This window comes from Apostichopus japonicus, chromosome 16 (genome assembly GCF_037975245.1).
Source record: "Apostichopus japonicus isolate 1M-3 chromosome 16, ASM3797524v1, whole genome shotgun sequence".
NCBI classification, from domain to species: Eukaryota; Metazoa; Echinodermata; class Holothuroidea; order Aspidochirotida; family Stichopodidae; genus Apostichopus; species Apostichopus japonicus.
In genome coordinates, this window is record NC_092576.1 from 9,531,254 (window position 1) to 9,556,865 (window position 25,612).

Here is a 25,612-nt window from a genome sequence, read left to right on the forward strand (position 1 = left end):
TGCATTTGAGGCGTCGAGGACAACAAGAAAATACTAATACTTTCTTTGTGTCTTGAAGTCCGTACTCCTATATTAGATATACCGGATACAATCCTCGACTTGCTGTCGGAGTGAGGGTCGGGGATCGTCGAGGGGCTGATGAGGGTGTGTTTGTAAACTATGCCAATTAATCAGTGAGCCGTTATCCATATAATCTGTCGATGTACTCAAAACACATTTTCATAATATATATTCGCCAACAACTTTTTTTCTTTCTGTTTTTGTTTCAAATAAAACCGATTCCTGTGTTCATCAACTTGAATTCCACTTCGGGAAACTTGAGCCGAATCTTATGAAGTATATTTCCCTAAAAAAAACTTGCCTTGAACTACTCGGTATTAATTTCATACCCTAGTATGATGCCACCCCCCCCCCCCCTCCTCCTCCTATCAATGAAGAACAACTACATGATATATGTCAGTATAGCTTTCCTTACACTGAGCCTTCCCCTTCCACAAAGCCATCATGGCGCATATCATACTGACCCATTCTCGAGGTCCTTCAACATCAAACCTGTCTACGCCACTTCAAAAGTATATTTTGAAGTTCGAACTATCTACATTTTAAATCATATATAGGCCTTTATATCTTGTAAATTAAATTTGCACTGAAAAAAAGGGGTTTTTTTTAAATGGTTTTATGCAAAAGAAGATTATATTTTCCCAGATCAAGCAATCTTGTTCCCGAGTTATACTTCCAAGGTAATTGACAACATCTGTCAGACTGTACATTACTGAAATTAGTTTAGGGGTGCCTGTGAGAATGAAGAGGAGGCATAGATGGATTCAGGGGGGTAGATATAACAGGACAAAATTCATTCAAGTCAAGATCATTACCTAACTTTTCAGCAATATGTAGTTAACCGGATACTGTACGGATGTGTGAACAATCAGAAGCGTATGTGTAGCACTGTGTACAACGGTTAAAATAGATGGCGCTAGACAAGAATATCATACAATGATTTATTGTTCATTTTTCATGCATTGCCTCTAACAGCAACAAATAAGGAATAAATACCAACAATTGGGAATCAGGAATGAAGTTATGTTTCGTCTGCGAAGGATGAAATCTAAATATCGCCATGCCATTTCCAGATATACCTGGTTGAAGTTGTCACACTCTGTTCAGAAAGAGAATCAAGTACGTCTGATTTGATATAGATGTCATAAAAAAATGTTTATACGTGTGGCTTAATTTTTTTTTTTTCTCATTCCGAGTTTTGGCCTTGTATTGCCGTACGGTTCCAATTTTCACCCGCTGTGTTGTGAATAACGATTACCTCGCTCGAGTATGTTTATATTAAGATGAATTCAATGTTAATAAAAAGGGGAATTTAAAAATAGGTAAAGTGTATATCTGATATCACTTTCAGTATACAAAGAGTAAAAAATTGGAATGAACTTACCTTGAAAAGACATGGATGTAGGGAAGCTGTTAAAACAATAATGTCGGGGAACCGACAGAGTGTGCAGATCTTCACCAAAAGCATTTCAGTTTTGTACATGTTACCGTGGCCCAGGTAGGATATGAAAATTCCGATCACTTTTTATCAAAATTTCTGCTTTTGTAAACTGCACGAATTTTAATGTGTTACGTCAAGATTTTCGAGAAAAAATAAGATAAAATATAGATTAATTATGCCCATCTGGGAAGCTTAAAGTTTGATTGCCTGGTTTTCTTTTTCTAAAGTATAAGATACTGAAGGGCTTCATGTTGGGGACCGTGTTGGGGACCGTGTTGGGAGGCGATGGGCTTTATCATTAACTTCGATATTTGATCTCAAAAATGTGACGTTTCATTGTTACCGTAAAGTTCTGACATTTTGTCTAGGAATTGTCACGTTCAATCTTGAAAAAAAAGTGATCTTTTAGCATTAATTTTCGATTTTTTTATCTCGTAGTTTCGACTTCGTTCCTCGAATCCCTCCACCTCCATTTTATCTCGAAATGTTCATGTTATATCTCAGAAATTTCGACATTTATCTCAAACTTCGACGGATTATGAAAGTAAAGAATAGATGATTAGATTGTTCAATCGTCCACGCATAACGTTCAGTGTCAGCAGGCCATATGACGCTTTAGCTAGGAGTTAAGGTTTGAAACATTTCGTCGGGCGAACAGAGCTTTGTCGGGCGAAAGCTTGCTCACCTAATCCTCCCCCTCCTCCAATAACTAACTTATCTTAAAGAAATGACAAAACAATTTTCCCTCAAGTGCATATATCCATTGAAACTTCAACTTGCTAGGCTCGTAGAATGATTTTTATACATCTTGAGATAGTTCGTTTTCAAAGAGCAGTGCACTGGACTGCTCTGCATATTCTTTCTTATTTCATTCTCTGGGAAATATTTTACAAGTAGTATAGGTGTAATGCAAAGGGTGCTTTCCACCGACGGCGAAATCGGACGATGGAACATAATAATTGAGTTTCACATCTAATTGAGTGGAGCGTAGACGCAGCTTGGATGTAACTTTACTCTGCACCCTGTTGTACGCAAATAAACAAAATAACAACTGGATATGTACAGACTCTCTTGTTCCTAGTAATTAAACGGGCAACGTTTTTTTTTTTGAGGTCAAGGTATCGCTTTCACGTCTTCCAATCGTCAATTTTGTAACAATATAGTAAGCCAGTCAAGCTTGACGTTCGAATACTTTCAAAAGTTCAGCAAGCATCGACCTTGGCCCCGTGAAACGAAAGTATCGCTCAACCAATCCAAACGTCATCTTTGTTAATGTTATGATCGAAGGTGTTTTCACAGGCATCTCACTTCGTTATTGATATACCCTGAGTGCAACCTAATATTGCGGCGTCGGCCGGTAGTTCCTTGTTGCTAAAAACGGTTTTTGGTATCTATATGGTATAACAGTAAGTCTAATTGTAATTGAATGCATAAACTGCATGTTAGAATAGCCTATCGTAACCTTGAGTCCAAAGGCATAAGAAGTAAGATTAAAGGCATTGAAGACTCGCCAAACCGCGTGCCAGTTAAAAGTTAACTTTCCATTGCATGTAAGTGAAGTTTTCTGCTTGTCGCTACAAAATGCAGACAGTAATGCCTTTAAACTATGAGTGTAATTTTTTTGAACATGTTTTTCCTTTCAGATTTGATGTCAGGTCGATCTCTGAAGATTCCTTTGATGTGTAAGCATTGATCATCCACAATATCCCAACTGGACAATTCTTCTGCATCAAAAATGGTTTTCCACAAGTTGAAGTCCTTCGTGTCTTTAACTCTCCTCTCAACATCAGCGTTTTTCTTGAGCAGAACTGTGAAATCCCAAGAAACAGATAAAGCTGGCTCAGAAATTCAAACTGGAATTCCAAAGATAGGTAGGCCTACTGTATGTTAGCCAAGCTTAATAACTATTTAAATCATGTTAGAAAAGTCAGCCAGATTACACTATGTACAAGCAAATCACAAAAGGAATATAAATTTGATCAGTGTAAAGTAAAGTAAAATAAAATATATTTTATTTTTGTACTTGTATAAATTATAACATAGTTTAAGCAATTGCAGTCTTTTATCAAGCTCTGCCTCAGTGGTGGTTACCACTTAAATGGTTTCAGATAGTTAACGTTCAATACTCATTAACATTTAGCTAGTCTTATATCTTTACACTTGTATAAACAATTAAACATTTACTTTTGCATTACTAAATGTACCGGTACAATGTGCTAAATTCACACAGTATGGTTGTGAATCTATCTTAAATCTGTTTTTCTTTTGTTCGTCTGATCAGCTGTTATAGGGGGCGGTATAGGGGGAACCTCCTGTGCATATTTCTTGCAGGAACTATTCCGCGATGGAGCGGAGATCGACGTCTACGAGAGAGGAGAGATTGGCGGTCGGATCAAGAGCATCCACATCGCTGGCAGGGACTACGAATCTGGAGCGTCAATCATCCATCCAAGAAACAAGTACTTGGTTCAGCATGCTGCAAAGTTTGGTAAGTTTTTGAAAGGTCAAAGGTCATAAGAATTTGAGCAATATATACATAGGCTGATCGGTGCTATTGTAGGCCTGTACCACCGGCTGCCTTTGAATAGCATTGTGGTTCCAACAGTTGAACTACATTGAAAATTTGTTCCGTTAAATATTGTGAAAATTTTGAGACAGTCTGTGACTTCACAGTGTAAGGGTTATCAGTCTTGCCCTCCAAAGTTTGCTATACATTGATGAAATTGTTTAAGCAGTACTGTTCTGGAGGTCCAGACTCTCCAAATAGATATTGTAAGCTTCAATTGGACAATTAAATGTCTAAGAGAGAAGGGTGGCAGATAAATGCTTTTTAAAGTTTGAAAGTGAGTAATTATTATTTGACTTTCTCCCTGTTGGGGAGGTGGTGTGGCGGATGTGGGGGGGGGGGTACAGTAATACCTATGAACTGTAAAGGCTTTTAGCTTACCCCAGGCTGGCCGAACGTACTGAAACAGGTTACAACTCAGGTCACTGCCTGCCATTCAAAATATGGAATCTTTGTTTACTAATGTGCTCACAAAAAGTGTCTTTTGGTTGAAGAATGTTGTCGCATTAAGTCGCATAAAAGTTTGAAAGTGAGAAAATATTTTCATTTCATTTTAAAGCTCTTGGGGAGGTTGAGCGGGTGGGGGGTACAGCAATACCTTTGACCTGTGAAGGCTTTTAGCCTATCCCAGGCTGGCCTAGCCTACTGCAGCTCATGATTTCTTCTCCTTTCTCTACTACTGTTGAACATATTTCCTTTCATGTATCAACCTGAATACAACCACCCCCCCCCCCCCCTCATCAAAACCCCTAATATTGTATGTAAATTTTTTGCTTCACAGGTCTGAAACATAGAAAGAAGATAAGTTCATTGATGGGAGCTTATAACGGTAGAGAGTTTGTCTTTGAGGAGAGTCAGTGGGGGATTATCACGGTATTAAAGATGATACTACAGTATGGATTCATGGATCTATGGGGTCTGAGACGAGAAGTCAACAGTATGTTGAATAAATTTGACAAGTGAGTCCAACATCAGAAAGTTTATAAACCATTAAGTCATAGTTGAAGTATGATGCTGAAAGGGGGAGGGGAGGGGGAGGGAGGGTGTTGAATTAACCTATTAAAAATAAAGCAGGATGTTTCCAACTAAGAAGTCAGGATTAGAATATTGAGGGATGTGGTGAATTAATTTCCAGAGTGCACAATGTCATCTATTAGACAGAGAGAGCCTGGTATAACTTTTGCATAAATCCATTTGTGTATATCAAAGTGGGTATGATTGTTGTTTATTAGACTGACAAACTCTGGGTTAGAAAGTTGCGGTTGTGAATATCAAAGTTGGCATAATGCCATTTTGTTATGATCCTTCAAGGATCTTAATGAGAGACAGATTATAAAGGATCAGAATTAAAGAAAAATAATTGCAAAGGACATGGAGAATATTAAAATAGTTAACAGTATATCTATCTATATATATGTACATACATACATATATATATATATATATATATAAATGTGTGTATATATGTACTACCATCACTGCTTTGTCATTAAACCTATTCCTCTGTCTTCCAAGTATTTACAAGCTGCAAGATGAAGGTCAGTCTTTCCTAACATTAAGGGATATGATGCATGCCATGGGGGGCGATGACTTTGTGAAATGGACAATGCTGCCAGCCGATCAGATGCTCAGGGAAATGAAGTTTTCAGAAAAGTTCATATCAGAGGTTGTTTCCTTGGCGACCAGGGTCAACTACGGTCAGGATCCCGACATGGAAGGATTTGCAGGTACAAATGGCTGTGAGAGGGAAAAGGGCTGTGGAAGGAAATATGATAGGGTTGGGGATGGTTGGGGGGGGGGGGGGGTAATGGGAGGAGGAATATGTGCCAAGCAATTTCAAGGTGATCAATATTGAGCCCAAAACTGAAGAATGGCATAAACTGTTGAAAGTTTCCCAAGTGACTCTCCTGCAGGTTTCAGTCAGCTATACATCTGGGCATATAATATGTAAGCATAAACAAAATCCATAAATTAAGTTTGCTAAGCTATTGACAGCAAGCTGAAAATAATACTCTCCTAAAACATATTATAAATTTAAAAAAATTGCGTAATATGGAAAGAAAAAAAAAGTTCCAACTGATAAAGTTTATATTAAGTTGATTTATTTGTTAATAAGAGAAGCTATGAAATGCATTTGCGTTGCTTTTTGTGAGAGGTTTTAAATTATGGTTTTGTAACTACTAACTACCTAATTTGATTTGCAATAATTCGAATTGTATAATTCGAATTTTTCTTTTTAATGTTTGCTACCTTCTCTGCAGCTTCTGTGTCCTTGGCAGGAGTTCAGTCGGGGTTGTGGGCAGTAGAGGGCGGCAACATGCTTCTACCCGAGAACTTCCTGACTCAATCCAAAGCAACACGACGAAGCAGTTCAGTGGTCAGAGTCGCTCTGGGTCAAAACAGTGACAATGTTACGAAGCCATCGTTCATGGTCACTCACACCGATGGAAACAGATCTGAAACAGACCGATATGACATGGTCGTCATAGCAACACCTTTAGTTCCAGGCATTAGTGAGATAGAATTCGTCGACTTTCCATCTCCTATTGGACCGTTTCCCGGTGAATACTGCAGCACGGTCGCAACTTTTATCGATGGTACCTTAAACCCCAAAGCTTTCGGTAGAACGAAGGAAGAAGGATTGCCCGATAGTGTGATCACAACCCAAGACATTCCTCTCGGGATAAGAAGTGTCGCTAAAAATTTCCCCGTCACCATAGAGGGCGATGTCGACAAAGACAAATTTGTATATAAAATCTTCTCTACCGAGAAAGTGAGCGGATCACAGTTGGATGCTTTGTTTTCATCTCGCAGCGAAGAGCGGTCGGAGGATTGGCTAGCTTACCCCTATTACAAGGATGTAGATATTGATAAGGTGGCGTCCTTTCAGTTGCATGATGGGATATTTCATGTCTCACCGATAGAGTGGGCAGCCAGCGCGATGGAGATGTCAGTTATCGGAGGAAAGAATGTGGCTCTTCTTGCCAAGCAGTACTGGAATGGTCTCACTGAAGAAAATGGTAGGACCGGAATTGCAAAAGATGAACTATAGAGGGCCGAATGGTCTCACAGAAGAAAATGGTAGGACCGGAATTGCAAAAGATGAATTATAGAGGGTCGAATGGTCTCAGGGAAGAAAATGGTAGGACCGGAATTGCAAAAGATGAATTATAGAGGGTCGAATGGTCCCACGGAAGAAAATGGTAGGACCGGAATTGCAAAAGATGAATTATAGAGGGTCGAATGGTCTCACCGAAGAAAATGGTAGGACCGGAATTGCAAAAGATGAATTATAGAGGGTCGAATGGTCTCACCGAAGAAAATGGTAGGACCGGAATTGCAAAAGATGAATTATAGAGGGCCCAATGATCTCAGGGAAGAAAAGGGTAGGACAGGAATTGCAAAAGATGAATTATAGAGGGTCGAATGGTCTCACCGAAGAAAATGGTAGGACCGGAATTGCAAAAGATGAATTATAGAGGGTCAAAGAGTTGCTTCAGAGAAAGTAGGCAAGAGATGTAATTGGATAGGAACTGCAATTAGTGTCTTTCTAAAATTAGGCATGTCAAGATCCCTCTAAATTTGACAAATTAATAGCATTAGGGTAAGTTTGTTTTGACTGAGGAAAAATCAACATGGTATAAGCATCCTCGTGAAGTTAGCATTCAATTACCAATGTGCTCTTTAGGAGACATTGATCGGTGAAGATTTTTCTTTTTGAACTATAAAAGTGAATTCGAAGCAAACATTTATTTCGGCTAGTTCTACACTGACAAACTTGCTTTATTCTACAACTTTGATTTTTAATTGGATAGGGTGGTGCTATAACCATAATAAAGAGGTTTTGAATATAACAATGTACCAAGTTATAAAGTGTAATTCTTATCAAGATGCGTTCATTTTTTGAGATAGTTTATTGGATGAAAGGTTTTGAAGGAAAACAAAACAGCGAATCGGAGGTTGGGTATTATTCGACTCTATTTACTGGGTTATCATTAGTGGAATTAAGCACACCCGCTAAACAATATTATCTCTAAATTTAATGAGTGACTCGCTTCAATGAACCAATCATGAGGTGAAGGTGAGAACTTTCCATGTAAGCTCAACCTTTGTGTAAGCTACCCAGGAAAGAGCATCTGTGATTCAAAACCTTGTTGTCAGTCTTCAAAAGTTTAATTGTAATGTATAACATGCTTATATAGTTTCTTGAAATTCATCTTTATAATATAGTGGGAAAAATTTTTACTAGGGAAAAACTTCAATCCTGATGAATTGCCAACATTCTTGTAAGAGAATTAAAGGAGTATAACAGAGTTAGAAAAAGATGTCTTCAGTAAACAAATGATTTCTTAGACAGTATGTGGAGATGGGAAGGGGTTTGTAGGGAGGGATTGGATGCGAGTGAGGTTTGCAGGGAGTAATATGGGAGGGGTTTCCAGGATGGAATGGGGAAAGGGTTAACTGGGAAAAGCAAGTCACAGTTTGCCATGGCCTTGTTATCCTCTTGGTAGCCATGTTTTTGTTAGGTTTGTAGATTATGTTACATTTCTAATAATCAGTTTTATGTTTAATGGCATTCAAAAAATGATATCTGCAATATTAACAATTTTGTTATTTTCTTAAATAAATAATCATAGGAAAGTAAACATGGTCTTTAATTTCCATTGGTCTTCTTTGTCAATATTTAACCTCATGAAAGAACTTTGCACTTCTCTCACCTGTCATCAACCTTACACGATCACTTTTCCATCTACCTAACTGGATCAAGAGAGACGGGTAGATGTTTGCCCCCTTTTCTACACCCCACACAAAAAATTTATAAGCATTTAGTAGCACAACCTTGCCAATTGACTTCATTCTAGACCTAATTTCACTTTTAAAGTTTCCTCTTTAATCTCAAGGAGGACCCAGATCCCCCCCCCCCACCTTCCCCAACAACCAGACCCTCTCCTTTTTCAAAACCCTCTATCTACCATTGAGGTCTACCATTTAGAAGTTAACCAACATGTTTTTTCACTGAACTTTACATATGGTTTTCTTGCATTGGTGATTATCTTTCGTACTGAGATTCTTTGACAAGGTTGTTCGCATCAATTCTGAACAAGAACCATTCTTTAAATTTTTATCGACATTTAGCAGTAAGAGAGAAATCTATGTGATGAAATCCTGAAAGAGTTGAACAACCCAGGTTAAAGAAGAACAAAAAAGACAGGACTCCAGAGTCCCAAGGTTGATCAGGGTAAGTGTGACAGAAGAACAGTCAAGTAAGGAAAATGTGGCAGAAGAAATTGCAAAGAAAAGGGTAAAACCAGGTAAGAAAAGAAAGGGCCGACATAGATTCTGAATGCTGGAAGAGAGAGTAGGTCTGGAGAGGATTGTTTTTAGGTGATCAAAAACGATCGCAACTGGAAGGTGCATTCAATTAATCGGCTAAGAAGACACTTTGATATAGATGTCAGAGTTAGTCATCACAGGCCTAATGAAACAAGAAGTAATCAAGTAACTATTTAATGTTTCCATGAGTCATTCAGGATTACATTTTAAAAGGGGAGGTAGTGGGGGGGGGGTGGGTGGGGAGGAACAGGTGGTTGGTGTGGTGATGGGTAAGTGGCAGTTGAAACTGAAATAACTAAATGGTACCATATGAAGACAATCTCTTATGAACATTTAATATGGAAAATTGAAGGAGTGTGGGGGAGGGTTGTGGTGGAATGATCAAGTGAATGACTCCCACAGACCCACGTCTATCCATTGTTTCAATTACATTCTTTTAATTACTGTTCTATATCACAAAGTACAATTCTAGTTTGAAAGAGGTACTAATAATGAATCAGATCATAAGTGAATCAGAAATCTGTTCATTGCTTTTTTTTTTCCAAAACTTTATTAATTCATCAGGAAAGACAAATGGAAAAGAAAAGGCACAATGTTTGTACAAATATAGAACATGAAGTATTGTAAAGAAAAGAAAAGATTATTGTATTTGAAACAAAACCCACAGAGTATCAAGACAAGTCACCAACAAAAGAAACTTGTTTTGAAAATTAGAAATCTCAAATCCCCATAGAGTGGAAAATAAATGTAAGTAGTGAAGATGGAAAATTTCCCCAGGTTTGGGCAATTTCATTTATACAGATGTGTCCTTTTTTGTTGAAACAGAAAGTTCTCTGTGCACAGTTTGAAGAGTTCAAGCATCAACCATTAGGAAATGCATGTTTTGGCTACCTATGATGCAATCATACTAATGGGGTAAGCCTACATCTGGACACTCACCAGCCATGTAGTGAGTGTATGCACTAGTCACCTATACTCATTCTTTTCCTCATGGATTTGTACTACAGTAGCTGGTACTCATACTCAAAGGCATTTTTGGACATCAAGTATAAATACTATTCTAATATTTAGTCCTTGTACTCATGCTTAGAGCCTTGTACAAGTACTTATAACAAGATATATAGTAACCTGTACTCATTCTTATCCTCCTAGATTTGTACTAGCTGTTACTCACACACACTGCATATATAAAATACTACCCACTCATGCTCAGAACCGTCTATTTGAATTCATACCAAGGGGATTTTAATATTATTTGATTTTTATATAGCGCTTTATACCAGCTATAGGTCTCAAAAGCGCTTTACAGATGTTATATTACCCCTGGTCAATGATAACCTGTCCCAGAGACAATCCCTCCAGTCGGCAGCAGTTATATACTGCGCCCAATGACAAGTTACCTCACAGGTACCCATTTACCCCCTGGGATGAGTTGTGACAAGTATTCATTTTAAGGTTAAGTCAAGTCACTGCCATTGATATTTGCTGACTCTGGTAGAGTCATCAATTCGAGTCACTGTGTAATCTAGCTGGGTTGGATTGACCAACTTATTCAAGTCACTCAGCTTTCATAATTTAGTGCCTCCGACTCTTGGCTCATTTACAACACTGCAAAGAGGAACTGTACTCATACTGTTGTCATAGGCATAGGAGGCAGGGGTGGGGGCTGGGGGGGGGGCTGCAGCCCCCCAAACCAAAATTTTTGTGAAAATTCGGGCAATATGCTGAGAATTTTTCGGGCACCTACTGAAAGAAAAATAATTTGCAATGTTTTTTTCAATGGTTTAACTGATATTATTATGATCATTATTATTGTAACAACTTCCCCAATAATTCTAACCAATATGGAAGGGTAATAACACGGAAAATGATTGTATGTTATTGGCATGTGATGAAATATCGGATGAATGCCTATATGATATGCACATTAAGATGTTGAACGCACGCAGAGCGCGCGAAAAAGTTTTGTTATATTTTTCGGGCAAGTCGTTACAGCCCCCCCAAATCAAAGTATGCTCCTACGCCTATGACTGTTGTACTTGAACCACAGGTCCTGCCAACTACTATTTTCAGTCAAATGTCTGTCTATGAGTCATGGTTTTGTTTCAAATACAATATCATTGACTTATAGACCTACACTATTAATGTTGAAATCAAGCTGTGGTAAATATAATAACTTATGCAAACATTTCTGTTAACTACAGCAAAAATGGTTAAAAATCAAGGTGATCTTTTTTGGAATATTTTTCTTGGATGGAATAGAATACTTTGGTCTCAACAAAATAATGAATTCTAAACATTTTTGAACTACAAAACAATGATCAAGGTCTATTTTGAATATTAACAGCATGGCAAATTGGTCAAGATGATATTACTATATGAATATGCATAAACAGCAACTACTTCAAGTAGGTACTGCCTAATTGCTTTCTTAATATTTTCTCATTGTCTTATAATTTACTCATACTGTTACACTTGTACCACAAGTCTGCCAACTATCATTTTCTGCCTATGAGTCATGGTTTTGTTTCCAATACAATATCATTGACTTATAGACTTACACTATTAAAGTTGAAATCATAAGCTGTTGTAAAACAAGAACTTATGCAAACATTTCTGTTAATTAAAGACAAAATGGTTAAAAATCAAGGTGATCTTTTCTGGAATTTCTTCCATTTTTTTTCTTCTTGGATGGAATAGAATACTTTGGTCTCAAGAAATATTAAAATATCTAAACATTTTTGAACTACAAAAAGGCTGATCAAGGTCTATTTTGAAATATTAACAGCATGACAATTTGGTCAAATGGATATTGTTTATACAAAGTCTGATCACTGAGAATGCTTTACAAAATGAAACCGTGCTGTAACTGTCACCCAGACATGGGTCCATGGATTTAAAATTTGCTATTGTTTATTACAGACACAAAAAGATGGAAATGAAAATGACATTGACTTCTCAATGCTAGCATTTGATAGAAAAAGAAAACAATTTGATGGTAACAACTGCGACCGTTCATCTGTCATTTAATTAACACAATCTGAAGCAATCTCTGGCAATTTTTCATTCTTGGATTGGTCTGAATCTCTGTAAATCTTTTTAGTATCCAAAGGGTGAATATAAACCAACTTGAGGCATAGACACCTTGAATTCTACATATACCAGTCTGCCAGTCTTCACTGTGAAAACAATTCCACTCTGAAAGAAACTGCAAATCTCGTTCTTCCTGGAAAATTTTCAAGAGCATTGTCTTGGAAATATTCAGCACCACCAAATCTACCGTACGTTGTTTTCCTTTCTTTCATACAAGTTTGATAGCATTCACCATCATGTCTCACCAGTGCCCCCATACTTTCTCCTCAATGCATCTGTAGATTGTGTTTCATCCAGTAACGTTTCGGAATGGTGCTCGGTAGATCCAGCCTTTTCCGCCAACTCCCAGATCTTCCTCCTTTGAACTTCTGTCAGACCACTGCTATCCTTTTCTGAGGAGGTTGAAAAAGATATAACAGAGTTAAGAGAATAACCATAACATAACGGAACGAACGTCGCCCATGTGCTTGGAAATTGACTGTAAAACTAGTAAACCAAGTAAACAGAGAAATGAATGTGAAGGGAAGAAATATGAATAATATATCAAATAGCTTACTGAAAGAAAAACAAACTTGAGAGAATTAAAAAAAAATATTGAGAATTACAAAAAATATTGAAACCAAAGTAGTCGATTTTGCTTGGAAATTAACTGTAAAACTAGTTAACAAAGAAAAGGGAGAAATGGATACGAAGGGAAGAAATATGAATGAGATATGAAGTAGCTTACAGAGAGAAAAACAAACTTGACAGAATTGTATTAAGTTTCTCATCGCTTGGAAATTGACGGTAAAACTAATTTACCCTAGAAGAAAATGTACGTTTGACATAGATTACAAATAGAGTTAAAATATATAACAGTAAAACAGCTACAAAACAGCTTTCAACACTGTTCAGCTGATGAAGTTATCTATAAGGGGAGATGACCGTACCAAGAGTCAGAATTGCTTTGCTTGAGTATGGCAAGGATGAAGAGGTATCATTGGTGCCTGAGAATGTACTATGACTGACCAATGAGCTGGCATCTCCTTAAGCTATCACTTAAAGGGGTGGGGAGGGGGCAGGGATGGAGGATGATACTTTGTGGATGGACAGTGAAGATATTAAAATAGTCCAGGTTCAATGACTCACAAGAGTTCAAAAGTCATATAAATTAGTTTAAACTGGTCATGTTCCTACCAGAGACAAAAAGGGAGTGGTAGAGGGAGGTATGTAAGAACAACCGTTCCCTACATCCCATAATTTGTTATGTCTAATGGAGTAGATTTATCATAAAGACATCATCCATTCACCTTTCATCTTGATGGATGGACCTCTTTAATAGGTTTATTACAAACAACATTATCTATACTGTTCACTTCAGACCTTCTTACCTTCAACATTTTCAACCTCTAATTTATCCTGACCCTCTTTCTCCCGGGCAAGGGCCTTCTCCTTCTCCTCCTGCAGGATGCGCCAACTTCGCGGGATGCGAGTTCCGTCTCCCGCAACCTCTGATGTGAACTGACAGAATCTTTCCCTCTCGTCCCTCAAGGCCTTCTCATCCCCCTCGGGTAACATCTCGACCGACGACGGAGCTATATTTCCTCCAGCGGATGTAGATTCTGGTATTTCGGTTATCAACACAGACGATGAAGATTTTCCTTCATCCGTGTGACTGTATTCAACTGAACCTCTCTCCGACAACTCTGTTGAAGTTTCAGTTTCTTTATCGAAGGAGACTTCACCAAGGCTTATGTCCTCGATCAAGGGTCTGTTTTGCAGCGGTTTTGATTCTCCTTGGTTTATGGATGGAGATATTTCTTGAATGAGGGACTTGGGCTTTGTTTCCTCATAGATTCTCTGGATGAGAGGTTTTCTGGAGTCTTCTGATGATGATGACAATGGAGTTATGTCTTCAAAAAGGTTTGGTTCTTTGCTGACCTCTGTTCTTGAGGCTGCTTGGACTGGCAGTGAGGTAATAGGTGTTACATCCAGTTCTTCAATCAGAGTTTTCTATAGTAACAATTTAAAAAAAAAACAGTAAAATACAAGAAATGATGGTAACTAGGTTAAAATGCTATAAAACAGCATTTTGAGGAATGTTCCCAATACTAAAGGCACACCACAATGTAGGTTACTATTTTACATGGGGTTAATTTTCATTTCCAATCATGATGTAAAAATAAAAATAAATTTGACTATTTCAATTTTTTTCTCTTTTCGTGTCATTGCAATATATACCACGACCATGAAAGAAATGTCCAGTTTATGAAATACTGAGGACCATATCAATTTCAGGTACTAATCACTGATGAAATGGAAAAAAGAAAATTAGCTATTTCTGTAATAATTCCACACATGTAGTATGAGTCCCAACAGCATGAGTACACTTACAATTAGAATTCACCTTGGAAAGAGTATAAGTACAAGGCTAAAATCAAGATGACAAGAACTTAAAAGGATTTTCTTATGACAAGACAATATCAAAACTTATTTTGAAGAGAAAAATATTCCACAGTGCTTGTGGAAAACCCCATCTCAATATCTTGTTGCTTACCAGAGGCTTGATTGAAAGTGACCTAGTTTGACAAGCTAAACCTTTGATTCTTCCAGGGAGTGTATCAGAGAACGTAGTCTGTGATGTGATTTTTAAGAAACAGTCACCGAAGATAGAGACTGGGCATGAACACAAACACCTTGACCCACCTCTCAACTTGACCCACCTCAACAACTTGACCCACCTCTCAACTTGACCCACCTCAACAATTTGACCCACCTCTCAAACCCCAGTCTGGGTATATTGCAACTGTATGCTAACCATGTGATCATGGCTGTGTTATATGATTATATATGCTTAGTGAATTGCCATGGGGAATAATAACCAAGCAAGTCCTCTACTTATTACACATCAGCCCAACAGGTTACAGGACCTAACAAACTACCTGATGAAACGATTGATAAATTTGGTACAAACAAGGACATTGGAAGCAAAATGTTTTCACAAATTTACAGATAAATTTGCAATTAAATATATTCACCTTCTTTGATTGCTGCGCCCAGTGAGATTCTGATAAAGATAGTTCTTCAATATCGACCTCTTCCAAATCAGGTAAATCCTATAGAGAATGAATATGCAGTGATATAAAAATTGAACATACTGTACATCATTGGACAAGACCTTATTTTCATAATTTAGACATAATCTGAGGAATTAGCCGAATGAACAAAAATACAAATAGTACAGTACAGTACAATATCGTACAATACTGTACTGTACAGTATTGCACAGTCTTGTACTGTACAGTATTGTGCAGTGCAATACTGTACAGTGCAATACTGTACAATACTATACTGTACAATACTGTACAGTACAATACCGTACAATACTGTACAGTATTGCATGGTACAGTATTGTACTGTAAAGTATTGTACAGTATTGTACTGTACAGTATTGTACAGTACACTACTGTACAGTATTGTACTGTACATCATTAATGCTGTACAGTACAATAATGTACAATTGTACGGTATTGTACTGTACAGTACTGTACTGTACAGAAGAGTACAGTACAATAATGTACAGTACTGTACTGTACAGAAGAGTAAAGTACTGCACAGTATTGCACTGTACGGTACTATATAGCCAACTGAAGATGCTTTTCAATGAACAAAAGAACACTTTTTCTTTGCATATATCTCTTGTACAAACAAGAAAATTTCCTACCAATATTTGCAAGCAAAGCTGTTGATGATCGAATGTGCACAGATTAGCAAAACTAATCACCTGAAATAGAAACTTAAGCATGACTTTAATTTTAGACCCAATCTCTTTGTTCTTCAATTTTTTATTTTTTTTAGTCAGTCATGACTCCAGTCGCTCCTGTTTTTGCAAAATGAAAATCTTCAGATTAACTGGTGAAATTCTCTTCATCAAAACCAGAACCACTTGACTTGAATATAGGTCAAGGAGAGGGGGTCAAACTTAAACAATCACCAACATACATGGTGGCAGGCAATACTGATGACCTTTCAAGTCAATAACAAACAAAAAAATTATGTAAATTTTGAAAAAGAAAAGAAATTCTTGGATAGAATCACAGGATTTCAAACCAATGACCTCAAGATTACAGGACCTGGGCGCTTTAAAATGAGTTATTAATCCCTAATTTCATAGTAATTCTTACATAATCTATAATTACTTGAATAAATGTACAACTCATCAGAGATACTATTAGCTAGTTTAGGATTCACACCAATGACCTCAAACATTACAGGTCCTGTGCTCTGCCAACTGAGTGTAATTTCCCCTTAATTGATGTTTATTACTTTACACAAATCTGAACTCATCACATCTAAACTAGTGCGGTACAGGCATCAGATGTGATTGTGTAGAGATTTGTTTTGCATTATACACAGCTGCTGCAGTTTGGGCGTCAATGACACAGCCCCATCAATATCATTTTGTTTTCCATTTTCGATTCCCGATCTCACATCAACTACACTTTGTTTGAAATATTTTAACACAAAAGTTTGTATATTATTCAGTTGTTCATTGAGACTCTTTGCTTTAATCAAGTATCAACAACTCTTGTTTAGTATTCATATGGCACTTGTTATGTTGTTGCAAATCTGGAAATTCAATAGATTCGATCCAATTATCTTTCAGAAAATGCACTTACATCGATATTAATCTTCTGGTTATCGTCTGTCAGTTCTTCTTCTCCATGGTTACCACTCACTGCTTCTTCCTTCACATCTTCCTCTTCTTCCTCCTCTCTGGTACCTGCTGGACCTCTGGTGACATCAAAGGTAAACATGGGCTCATCTTCCGGTGGTTCGTGGATGTAGGTTTCTGGGTCACGGATCTCCATGGGTTTGTTGTCCTGCAGCTAAGAAATTCAAAATACTCTCCCATGTAGTCAACTTGTGTTGCTATGTAACATGCATTACGGTAATAAGGAATCTAAACAGGATGATTTAAGTAAAATTCACCAAAGTTAAAACTGGAGCCTAAATTTTAGAACACACACCCCTCAGTTAGTGATATGATAACATAACCATATTTTTAATAAATGAGCAAGTTTTTCAAAATGGCCAAAATGAGTCACCTAATTTCAAAAGGCTGGTTAAATTTATAGAAAAGTGAAATCAAAGCCTCACCTGGTCATCTCCATTCTGTTGCTGTTCCCTCCTCTTGGCCTCAGCTCTAGCCCTGATTGCTGAAAGAGCTGTAATCAACAGACATGGGACAGTCATGAAACCAGAATAAATGTCAAAGTTGTTAGATGCATCAGTATCTTGAAACAGTTTCATATAGTCACTGCTAACCTGTGACAAGCTTTACCATGATGGTATAATGGGGTTGGGGATGAGAGGGGGGAGTACTGATACTACAAACCACCCCTACCCTCCACCAACCTCAAGCATGAGTGAACATTCATTGAGTTTTGAGCATATTTAGGATAATCTGGATAAATGTCAAAGTTGCCAGACTCATCAGTATCTTAAAACACTTTCATATACAGTAGTCACTTCTAACATTTGACAAGCTCTAACCATGATGGTATAATGGGGGTTGGGGGGGGGGAGAGGGCACTGATACCACCAACCACCCCTACCCTCCACCAACCTCAAGCATGAGTGAACATTCCTTGAATTTTGATCATATGTAGGATAAATGTCAACTGAACAAGGGTACATCATAAATGGCTTCCATAAAGAGGATCGTCAAGGCAACTGGTTGAAGTAAGTTGGAGGATTGACAGTTGGGCTTTCAAAACAAAGTTTGACCATGGGGATATTTTTGCCCTCAAAAATTGTTAGTGCTATGGTAATATCAATAATAATAACATAAATTTAAAACCAAAATTGATCAAATTTGTCAAAACTATTAACACTCTAAACCTTTGGTGTTACTGTGAACCTATGGCAAGCTCTTACTACTATGTTACTAGGGAACATTGGTAATCCTTACCCCCACCCCTTTCCACTTACATAAATATCCACTATCCACTTACAAAAAAGTTTGAAGTATTAATGGCCATGAATTGACCTTAAAAACTGATTTAGGAGCAATATTTATGACCTTTCAGAGGACAGGACAAACACATAGCAGTTAAAGACGAATGTACTAATTACTGAAATGCTGCTCACCATCAACGCTGGCTTGTATCTTTGCACGGTCACGACTGATCCATCGTTCCCTTTCAGCCTTCTCTGCTTCCCGACCGCCTTTGGCCCTAAGGAAATCAAAATTTCAAAACTACCGTATAATTCTGATATTATATTATAATGTCATATCTTTTAACAAATTGCAGCTTATTATCTAACAGCAGAATTAGGAAGGCCAATCTGTAATTCCTTCATTTTTAAAATCTCCAGAAAATTGAGTAAAGACATTCTAGGCAATCCGTGAAAGATATGAAATACCTTAAATCAAAGTTAATCAAATGTCCAAAGGACCATTTATTATCTCTCAGTTTCTGAAAATAAAAACATAAAGAATGTGATATAGCTGTTTCTCATTTCATAACATCATTTCCAATAAACTTGTGTCTTTAATATTCAAATACATTTTGTTAACAGAAATTGTTTCTTTCTGCCACAAGTTGTGGCCGCTTCCAACTGAGTTATCCAGTTGGGTGACAGTAAACTAGGCTATAGATTAAGAAATTGTCTCAACTGGGTGGTTGAGAGGTAAATGGGTGCTATATTGTGGACAGAGGACAGACTTTCTGGACTGGCTAGATTCATCTACAATCTGTCGTCTTTTACGATTGTGAGAGGGGTCAAAGTATGAAGTTTGTACAAAATACTTTACACTTATCTGCACAGGCAATATAATTAGACAAAACTTTGTAAATTGCTTTTTGGCAATGCTTTAAGATTATTCCCAAAAATTTGACAGCAAAGACATGTTTCATCTTGATGTTCTTACCATGCCTCGGTGCAAGCTCTCTCTCTGTCAAACACAGGACGATCGTCCAAGAACGTAAGATGTTTCTGAAAACAGAGACCAACAAGTTTACACAAGATTCAGCACTATCGAAACGATTATGATGTCTTCCCATGAAACTTTGATGAATGAAAAAATATAAAGATACATTTCCTCATCAACCAAACATAAAATTATGTGAATAACAAGATAATTATGCCATACCTATGCTAACGTTTGATCGATATCAACAAACTGAAAATAGTCATGCTGTTTTAAAATATTACAAGATGATAATCTAGTGAACATTCCAATTGTTGTTATAGTGAAACAAGTTAGGCAAGGCACCATGAATATTCATAGCTTTGAGAGAATCCAGTGAACATTCCAACTGTTGTTATAGAGACACAATTAAGTTGAGTAAGGCAGTTATGAATATTTATAGCTTTCCTATGCTTGAGCCTATAATCCTGATATACCTAACCAGTATTCAGTCTTAACAAGTGGAATATATAGTTATTTCCTCCTTTTATTCTCTTTGTCTTTTTTCAATGCAATACAGACAGCATATTAGACACAATATTTTCTTTTTTTACAACACAACACAAACAAAACAAGTGGAAGATAAATGTTTATGATGGGTACTTACACATTTTAAGATCATGGTCTTACGATAGTTTTTTATGTGTTTCACCACTGTGTTACCCATCAGATTCAAAACTCTCTGCAGAGAAAAAATGCGGTGAAAAAATTATGAATAATTTTAGGCAATTTATGTTCAGCACAAGTTATTAAAAATTTATTTTGCTGGTGGCAAACAATGTAAAACTTATATTGAAGGTACAAATATTCTTTTACTCTTAGTTGAAAATCCCCATCTCAAGATCATGTCCCCAACTCAAGGTATGGTTGATTGAACGTAACCTATTTTGATTGGCTAAACTTTCAACTACTCCAGAACGTTAAATCACAATAGGAGGTCTTGGTAAATGTTCTTTAGAAGGTTTATTCAGGTTGACATTAATGTTGAACCAACTTGACTAGATTTATTTCAGAAATTTCATCCATAAAAGCTATATTTAGGCTGACATTAATCTTGAATCAACTTGACCACATTTATTTCAGAAATTGTATACACAAAAGCTAATGTTGATCTATTCAAGCAGTCCTTTATGCTGATTTTTTTTTAGTGAAAAGAAAAACACATTATCCAATTTCCCATCTTGATAACTTATTCCGTTACATTACAAAGATATAAAATGTTGAAATTTTCTTCCCTTTAGGCTTGATAAGTGCAATTTGCAATAACTTCTTATGTTGTACACTGACAACTCATCAAACTGCCTTTGTGTTTTCTTTCATGGATGTAATAAGGGCCTCTCCACTACTGAAATAACTGTTCAAATTTACCTTTTTCATTTTCATAACAAGTCACTTGATTAAACCTAACCAACATGGAGATACATCCCATCACAGAGTTGCTTTGTTTTTAAAGGTTATAAATTTGTTTTAACTTTATGGACAAATTAAACCAGTTGTTGGTGTAGCCCATGTCTGACATTAATTATTGCAGGATCTACTCATCTTATCAAACTGAACAAATAGCAATGGATATTTTCAAACAACAGACCAAGCTTTATCAGCTGGGGAGTTAGATCGACATGCTTTGTTTTGCAAGCTCCATATTATATACACATTTTTAAGCTCAAGTTAAATCCTTTTAATATATCGGTAGGGTACCAACCAGTGTCTTCATGGCACCAAAGATTTCCACAACTGCTGGATCTTCGATCCTGTTGTGGGACAGATCCAACACGCTGAGGTTCTCGCATCCTCGAAGTCCTTCGAGATCTTCCGCCAACGTGAGTCTGTTGTGAGCGATCTGAAGTGTGTTAAGCACTTTCAAACAATCTGAGATCACGAAGAAAGAAATATATATATATATATATACATTCATTTAGAATATTTAATATTCTGATGATTTTATAGCCATTTTCTTTTAAAAAGTCACGGTCTCGTTTATTGTGATACGTATACACTGTAAATATCTCTGAAATGATTCTCTGGTGAGGCATCTGCATAGAACACATATGGACTACTTTTAAATCACTGTTTATAAACAAATAAATTTGACCCTTGAGGTCGTAGGTTGGGGATTCCAGATTTGATCACTATCCAATCATGTTAGAGTTATTTGGAGGTCTTTGAATTTTCATGGGAGATAGATCAAACTTCTCAGCGGTTTCTCTCTACCTATAGTCAATTTTAAACCTCTTATAACCAGCCATTAATAAGTCGTCACAATGTTGTTTCGGTATCTTTGATGTTAAGATTTGCTAATTGTGTGCTACAAGTAGATGCATACAGTAGGTTACTTCAATGTCTGCTCCCAGTAGCGGTTACGATTGTCCGTTCTGAACGGCTGCTAGCTTCAAACAGATACCAGGATGAAGCTAGAAAGAATAAAGATGGTGGTACTATGCAAATGCAGGAATAAAATGAGAGCAATCCCTAATTTCTTGTCACTTTTTGCCAAAGCAGTAAATTGTGAAACAACTGTAAATCTATAAAATAATTGTAATATAATAATATATTTTTATAAATTTGTGTATCAGAACTGAAAAAGGGATGATTTAGGCTGTTAAGATATGTTATCCTTTGTGCATGTTAATAGTTGAAAGCCTAAAGAGTGTTTATTATCTAAATTTATCATTGCTTTTCTACTTTTTCTTTAAACTTGTACAAGCACTTGCCCCCTTGATTCAGAGTACATGTTAACACATCGTTGCGAAATCAGGTCGGTATCACCGTTACAATCGTACAGAAGAACAGACGTACCGATATTTTCAATCCGCGTAATGTAATTGTTGCTGACACCAAGAGTATCCAGCTTGACCAATGGTTCCAGGTTTTCCAGTTTATTAATCAAGTTGTGTTGAAGATATAAACATCTCAGGTCCGTCTGGTGATCGAGATTCTCAATTCTGCTTATTCCGTTGCACTCCAGATAAAGAGCCGTCAGTCCTGTGTAAGCCTCGAGGTTTTCAATCTTTGAGAAACCTGGAGTAATTAACCAAGAAAATATTATTATATATATAATAAGGGGAGGGGGGTTTGGTCACTAAAACTGTGAAGTTGTAAGGGCATTTACTGAAACAATTTGTCATCAGGGAAAATTATTTTGAACATGTGTGATATAAGGGAATTGGGGGGGGGGGGGCGAGAGGGTTAGGAGGAATTGGCAGTGGGTATTTCCCACAGAACTGCACACGTAATGTTTGGATGCAAAGGTTAGTTTTGAATTTAGAAAGGAAAGAGTTTTTCTGGTGAAATTGTGCAGGAGGCCAGTATTAGTAAAAATTAAATGTCATCAGACAAACCACAAAAACAATGAAAAAGTAACAAATGCTTCTGAATGCTTCCATGAAGTCACTGCAAAGGCATCAATGGCCTCCTTCATAATGTACTGGTACTACTGCTACAAGTTTGATTGTAAGCACTCAATAAAGTACAGTCCAGGAAATAAGTTATCCAGTATCTCATCGCAAAAATGCCATGAAAATGAGCAAATTGCTATGCAAGTGCAAAGGTGTACAGTATACTAGTTTTTAAACACAGGAACTGTTCTATTTCAAAAGAGACAAATTATTTCAGAAGCTTCAAAAAATTCTATGCAAAATATGAACACTAAATGATTCTCCACACAGTCCACATGCAGGTGACTACAACTACCAGTCTATAACATACATATTGAAGCATCTCATGTGTTCCATTAATAAAAAATTACTCATTTTGCCTGTTACAATACCTTTGTTAGAAATATCAAAGGAGAGAAATGTTAAAACAAAGGAGCTATTGTGATGCTGTTGTTATGCTCTGTAATATAAAGTATAAATACCTTTGTAATGTAAGTACATGATATCATTCAAGTACGGTGTCCTGTACAGTTTCTGTTGCTTACACAGTTCCAGGAGAGATTTAGCTGTCATTCTAAAGGTGGGGGAAAAAGAGAGGTTCAAGTATTAAATCTTTTCAACAGTTAACACAAGAAACAATTAATCAAGCAATTATTTATGACTTAGCTACTGTCTTGTGTTTTTGAGCATTATCATATAGGGCACAATGAAGCATTTACATTAAGCATAGCAGTGTTGAAGAAAGTTTAGTCTTTCTTTTTTACATACTATATAATTCCTGTGTCCAAAGACTGCTATGCATTATTATGATTAATCAATGTTGTCAAACTCTTTAAGCATAAAATTCATATTCTAGTGGCAGTACTTGATAGTGTTAACAGATTAATATTGAATGTCTGCATTGCAAGGGGAGTAACTACCATGTTTTGATAGCACTTGCTATAATATTCAGCTAGTTGGGAACATTTGCTATACATGCTAATACCACAATTCACTGTCTTTCCATGCTTCAAGACACTTGTATCGACAGTTCAAACAATTCTCAACCTTACAGTATATGAAGAAAAAACACAGCAATCAATCTAATGAATGTACCATGTAATTTGTATAAAATTATTCTTATTATATTTGATCCTATGATCTCCACCTCTAATGAGAAATCATTGTTGTCTTATCCTCCTCTGCTCATCTCTTAATGTTTCTACCCATCCTTACCTTGGATATCTGTCATCATCTTCTTTCTTCTTAATTTCTTCTTGAGTGCTCTGGCTATCACCTTTTCCATCTGCAGATGTTTTTTGTTTACCCTCTTCAGTATTCCTATCTTCTTTGTAAGTAATCTCTTCATCAACAAAGCTTTCCTTCAACTTTATTTCTTCTTTAGCTTTGAAGATGAAGTCATCTTCTTCCTCCACAATCTGTGTTTCTCTGACATTTGTTTCATGCTCAACTGATGTGATGCTTTGATTATTGAGCTTTGTTGAACTGGTATCATCTATTTCAATAATTGATGGCATATTGATATGTCTTTACAGTAGTCTACAAAGAAAAAAATGCAGAGAAATATAATTTAGACTGGGCAGTTATTGAGGAATCAATTTAAATGCCAAGAAAAGTTTCATGGGAAAGTTAGTCGGTATGTTGGATTGAAAATAAAAAGAATCAGCATATCATGATTCATAATGCAAATATATTTATTGTGCATATTTAACTAAATGATACCATATTTGGACAAGGCCCTAGGTCAGAGAATGCAGAAATGTTCTAACCAAGGCTAGGGTAACTTAAACTGTTACTGTAAGGCCAATTATATCTTACTTCTTAGTGCTAACTTACTTATAAATCTGGTTTAAAGTTGGCAAAGTTATTGTGCTTGATTTCATCCAACAATCTGGAAAATTTAGGCCTACCTATCTTATTTAGTAGAGATTGAAGTTTCCGTGAATTCCTTGTTAAACAAAGTATCCAGTAATGTCAGTGTTCTAATATTAGTCCAATTTTAGCGTAGGCCTAAGTTTAGCCTTGCTAAGCCGTAAATCGAGAGAACTTCATGGTTTCGCGAAACTAGCCCTGCACACGGCCATAACACTTAGACAATTTATGAGCAGTCTTTATGATATTTCTAAAATGATATAAGCTCACCTCCGGTACTGGGCAATCTGCTTTTACAACGGAAGCTTACTCGGCATCAAAAAGTGTCTGAAAATCGGACGAATCGCGTGCAGAAGCTGGAAGTAGGAGGAAAAAGGAAGGGAATATGCTACTTTTTCCAGAGTTCCGATAAATTGTTGACGATCGAAAACTTTAGAGGGCGCTAGAAGATGTTGAGTACGTAACTATGGTGATATTATGCATGCAAATTAGTGAATATATTATGCATGCAAACTAGACCCACGCCCAAAACTTTATAACTAGACTGGAGAATTTTGTATTGCGACAAATACAATATTTCACTGACATTTACGTTAACATTCCGATAAATGGCAAATGTTTAAAGATTCCAATGTTTGGGATTCACCAAAAAAAAGCAAAATGTCAGTAGTTTGCGAAAATCTGCCTTACTAAAATGAGTTATCCGAATGACCCCATATAATTTTATGCTTCTAAGTACTGTTCTTTACTTTCAATTACCACAGTTTTCATTTACAATACAAATGAGGAAAATGATTAAACTGCAACTTCATTTACGAATATCACCTAGCATCCAGTACAAAAGAAACCTGGACAAAAAGCAACACTACATTGTTTTTGTGCTCCTTGTTATGTGCATTGATCCTACTACCACTGGT

At 36.7% G+C, this 25,612-nt stretch overlaps 2 protein-coding genes across 6 annotated transcripts; one reads left to right on the top strand and one right to left on the bottom strand.

The window, feature by feature from the left end:
- The first annotated feature begins 2,469 nt into the window (after nt 1-2,469).
- LOC139983044 (prenylcysteine oxidase 1-like) lies at nt 2,470-8,717 on the top strand. 4 transcript variants are annotated; one of them, XM_071996380.1, is made up of 6 exons: nt 2,470-2,581; nt 3,145-3,372; nt 3,783-3,989; nt 4,849-5,026; nt 5,583-5,794; nt 6,329-8,717. In XM_071996380.1, exons 2-6 carry the CDS (start codon nt 3,237-3,239, stop codon nt 7,117-7,119), a joined length of 1,524 nt encoding a protein of 507 aa, XP_071852481.1. In that variant the 5' UTR covers nt 2,470-2,581; nt 3,145-3,236; the 3' UTR covers nt 7,120-8,717. The 4 variants fall into 4 exon arrangements, with proteins under 4 accessions (XP_071852481.1, XP_071852479.1, XP_071852478.1 ...); XM_071996378.1 differs by having other exon boundaries at nt 2,490-2,619; XM_071996377.1 differs by having other exon boundaries at nt 2,518-2,907.
- Nucleotides 8,718-9,924: 1,207 nt separating this feature from the next.
- On the bottom strand, nt 9,925-25,153 carry LOC139983313 (dynein axonemal assembly factor 1-like). Of its 2 annotated transcripts, none has more exons than XM_071996778.1 (13): nt 24,966-25,153; nt 24,039-24,362; nt 23,306-23,397; nt 22,246-22,467; nt 21,152-21,318; nt 20,057-20,131; nt 19,411-19,475; nt 18,627-18,712; nt 17,634-17,701; nt 17,153-17,356; nt 15,512-15,589; nt 13,865-14,486; nt 9,925-12,886 (listed from the first exon to the last, which is right to left on the bottom strand). In XM_071996778.1, exons 2-13 carry the CDS (start codon nt 24,338-24,340, stop codon nt 12,729-12,731), a joined length of 2,139 nt encoding a protein of 712 aa, XP_071852879.1. In that variant the 5' UTR covers nt 24,341-24,362; nt 24,966-25,153; the 3' UTR covers nt 9,925-12,728. The 2 variants fall into 2 exon arrangements, with proteins under 2 accessions (XP_071852879.1, XP_071852878.1); XM_071996777.1 differs by having other exon boundaries at nt 17,153-17,362.
- Between the last annotated feature and the right edge of the window lie 459 nt (nt 25,154-25,612).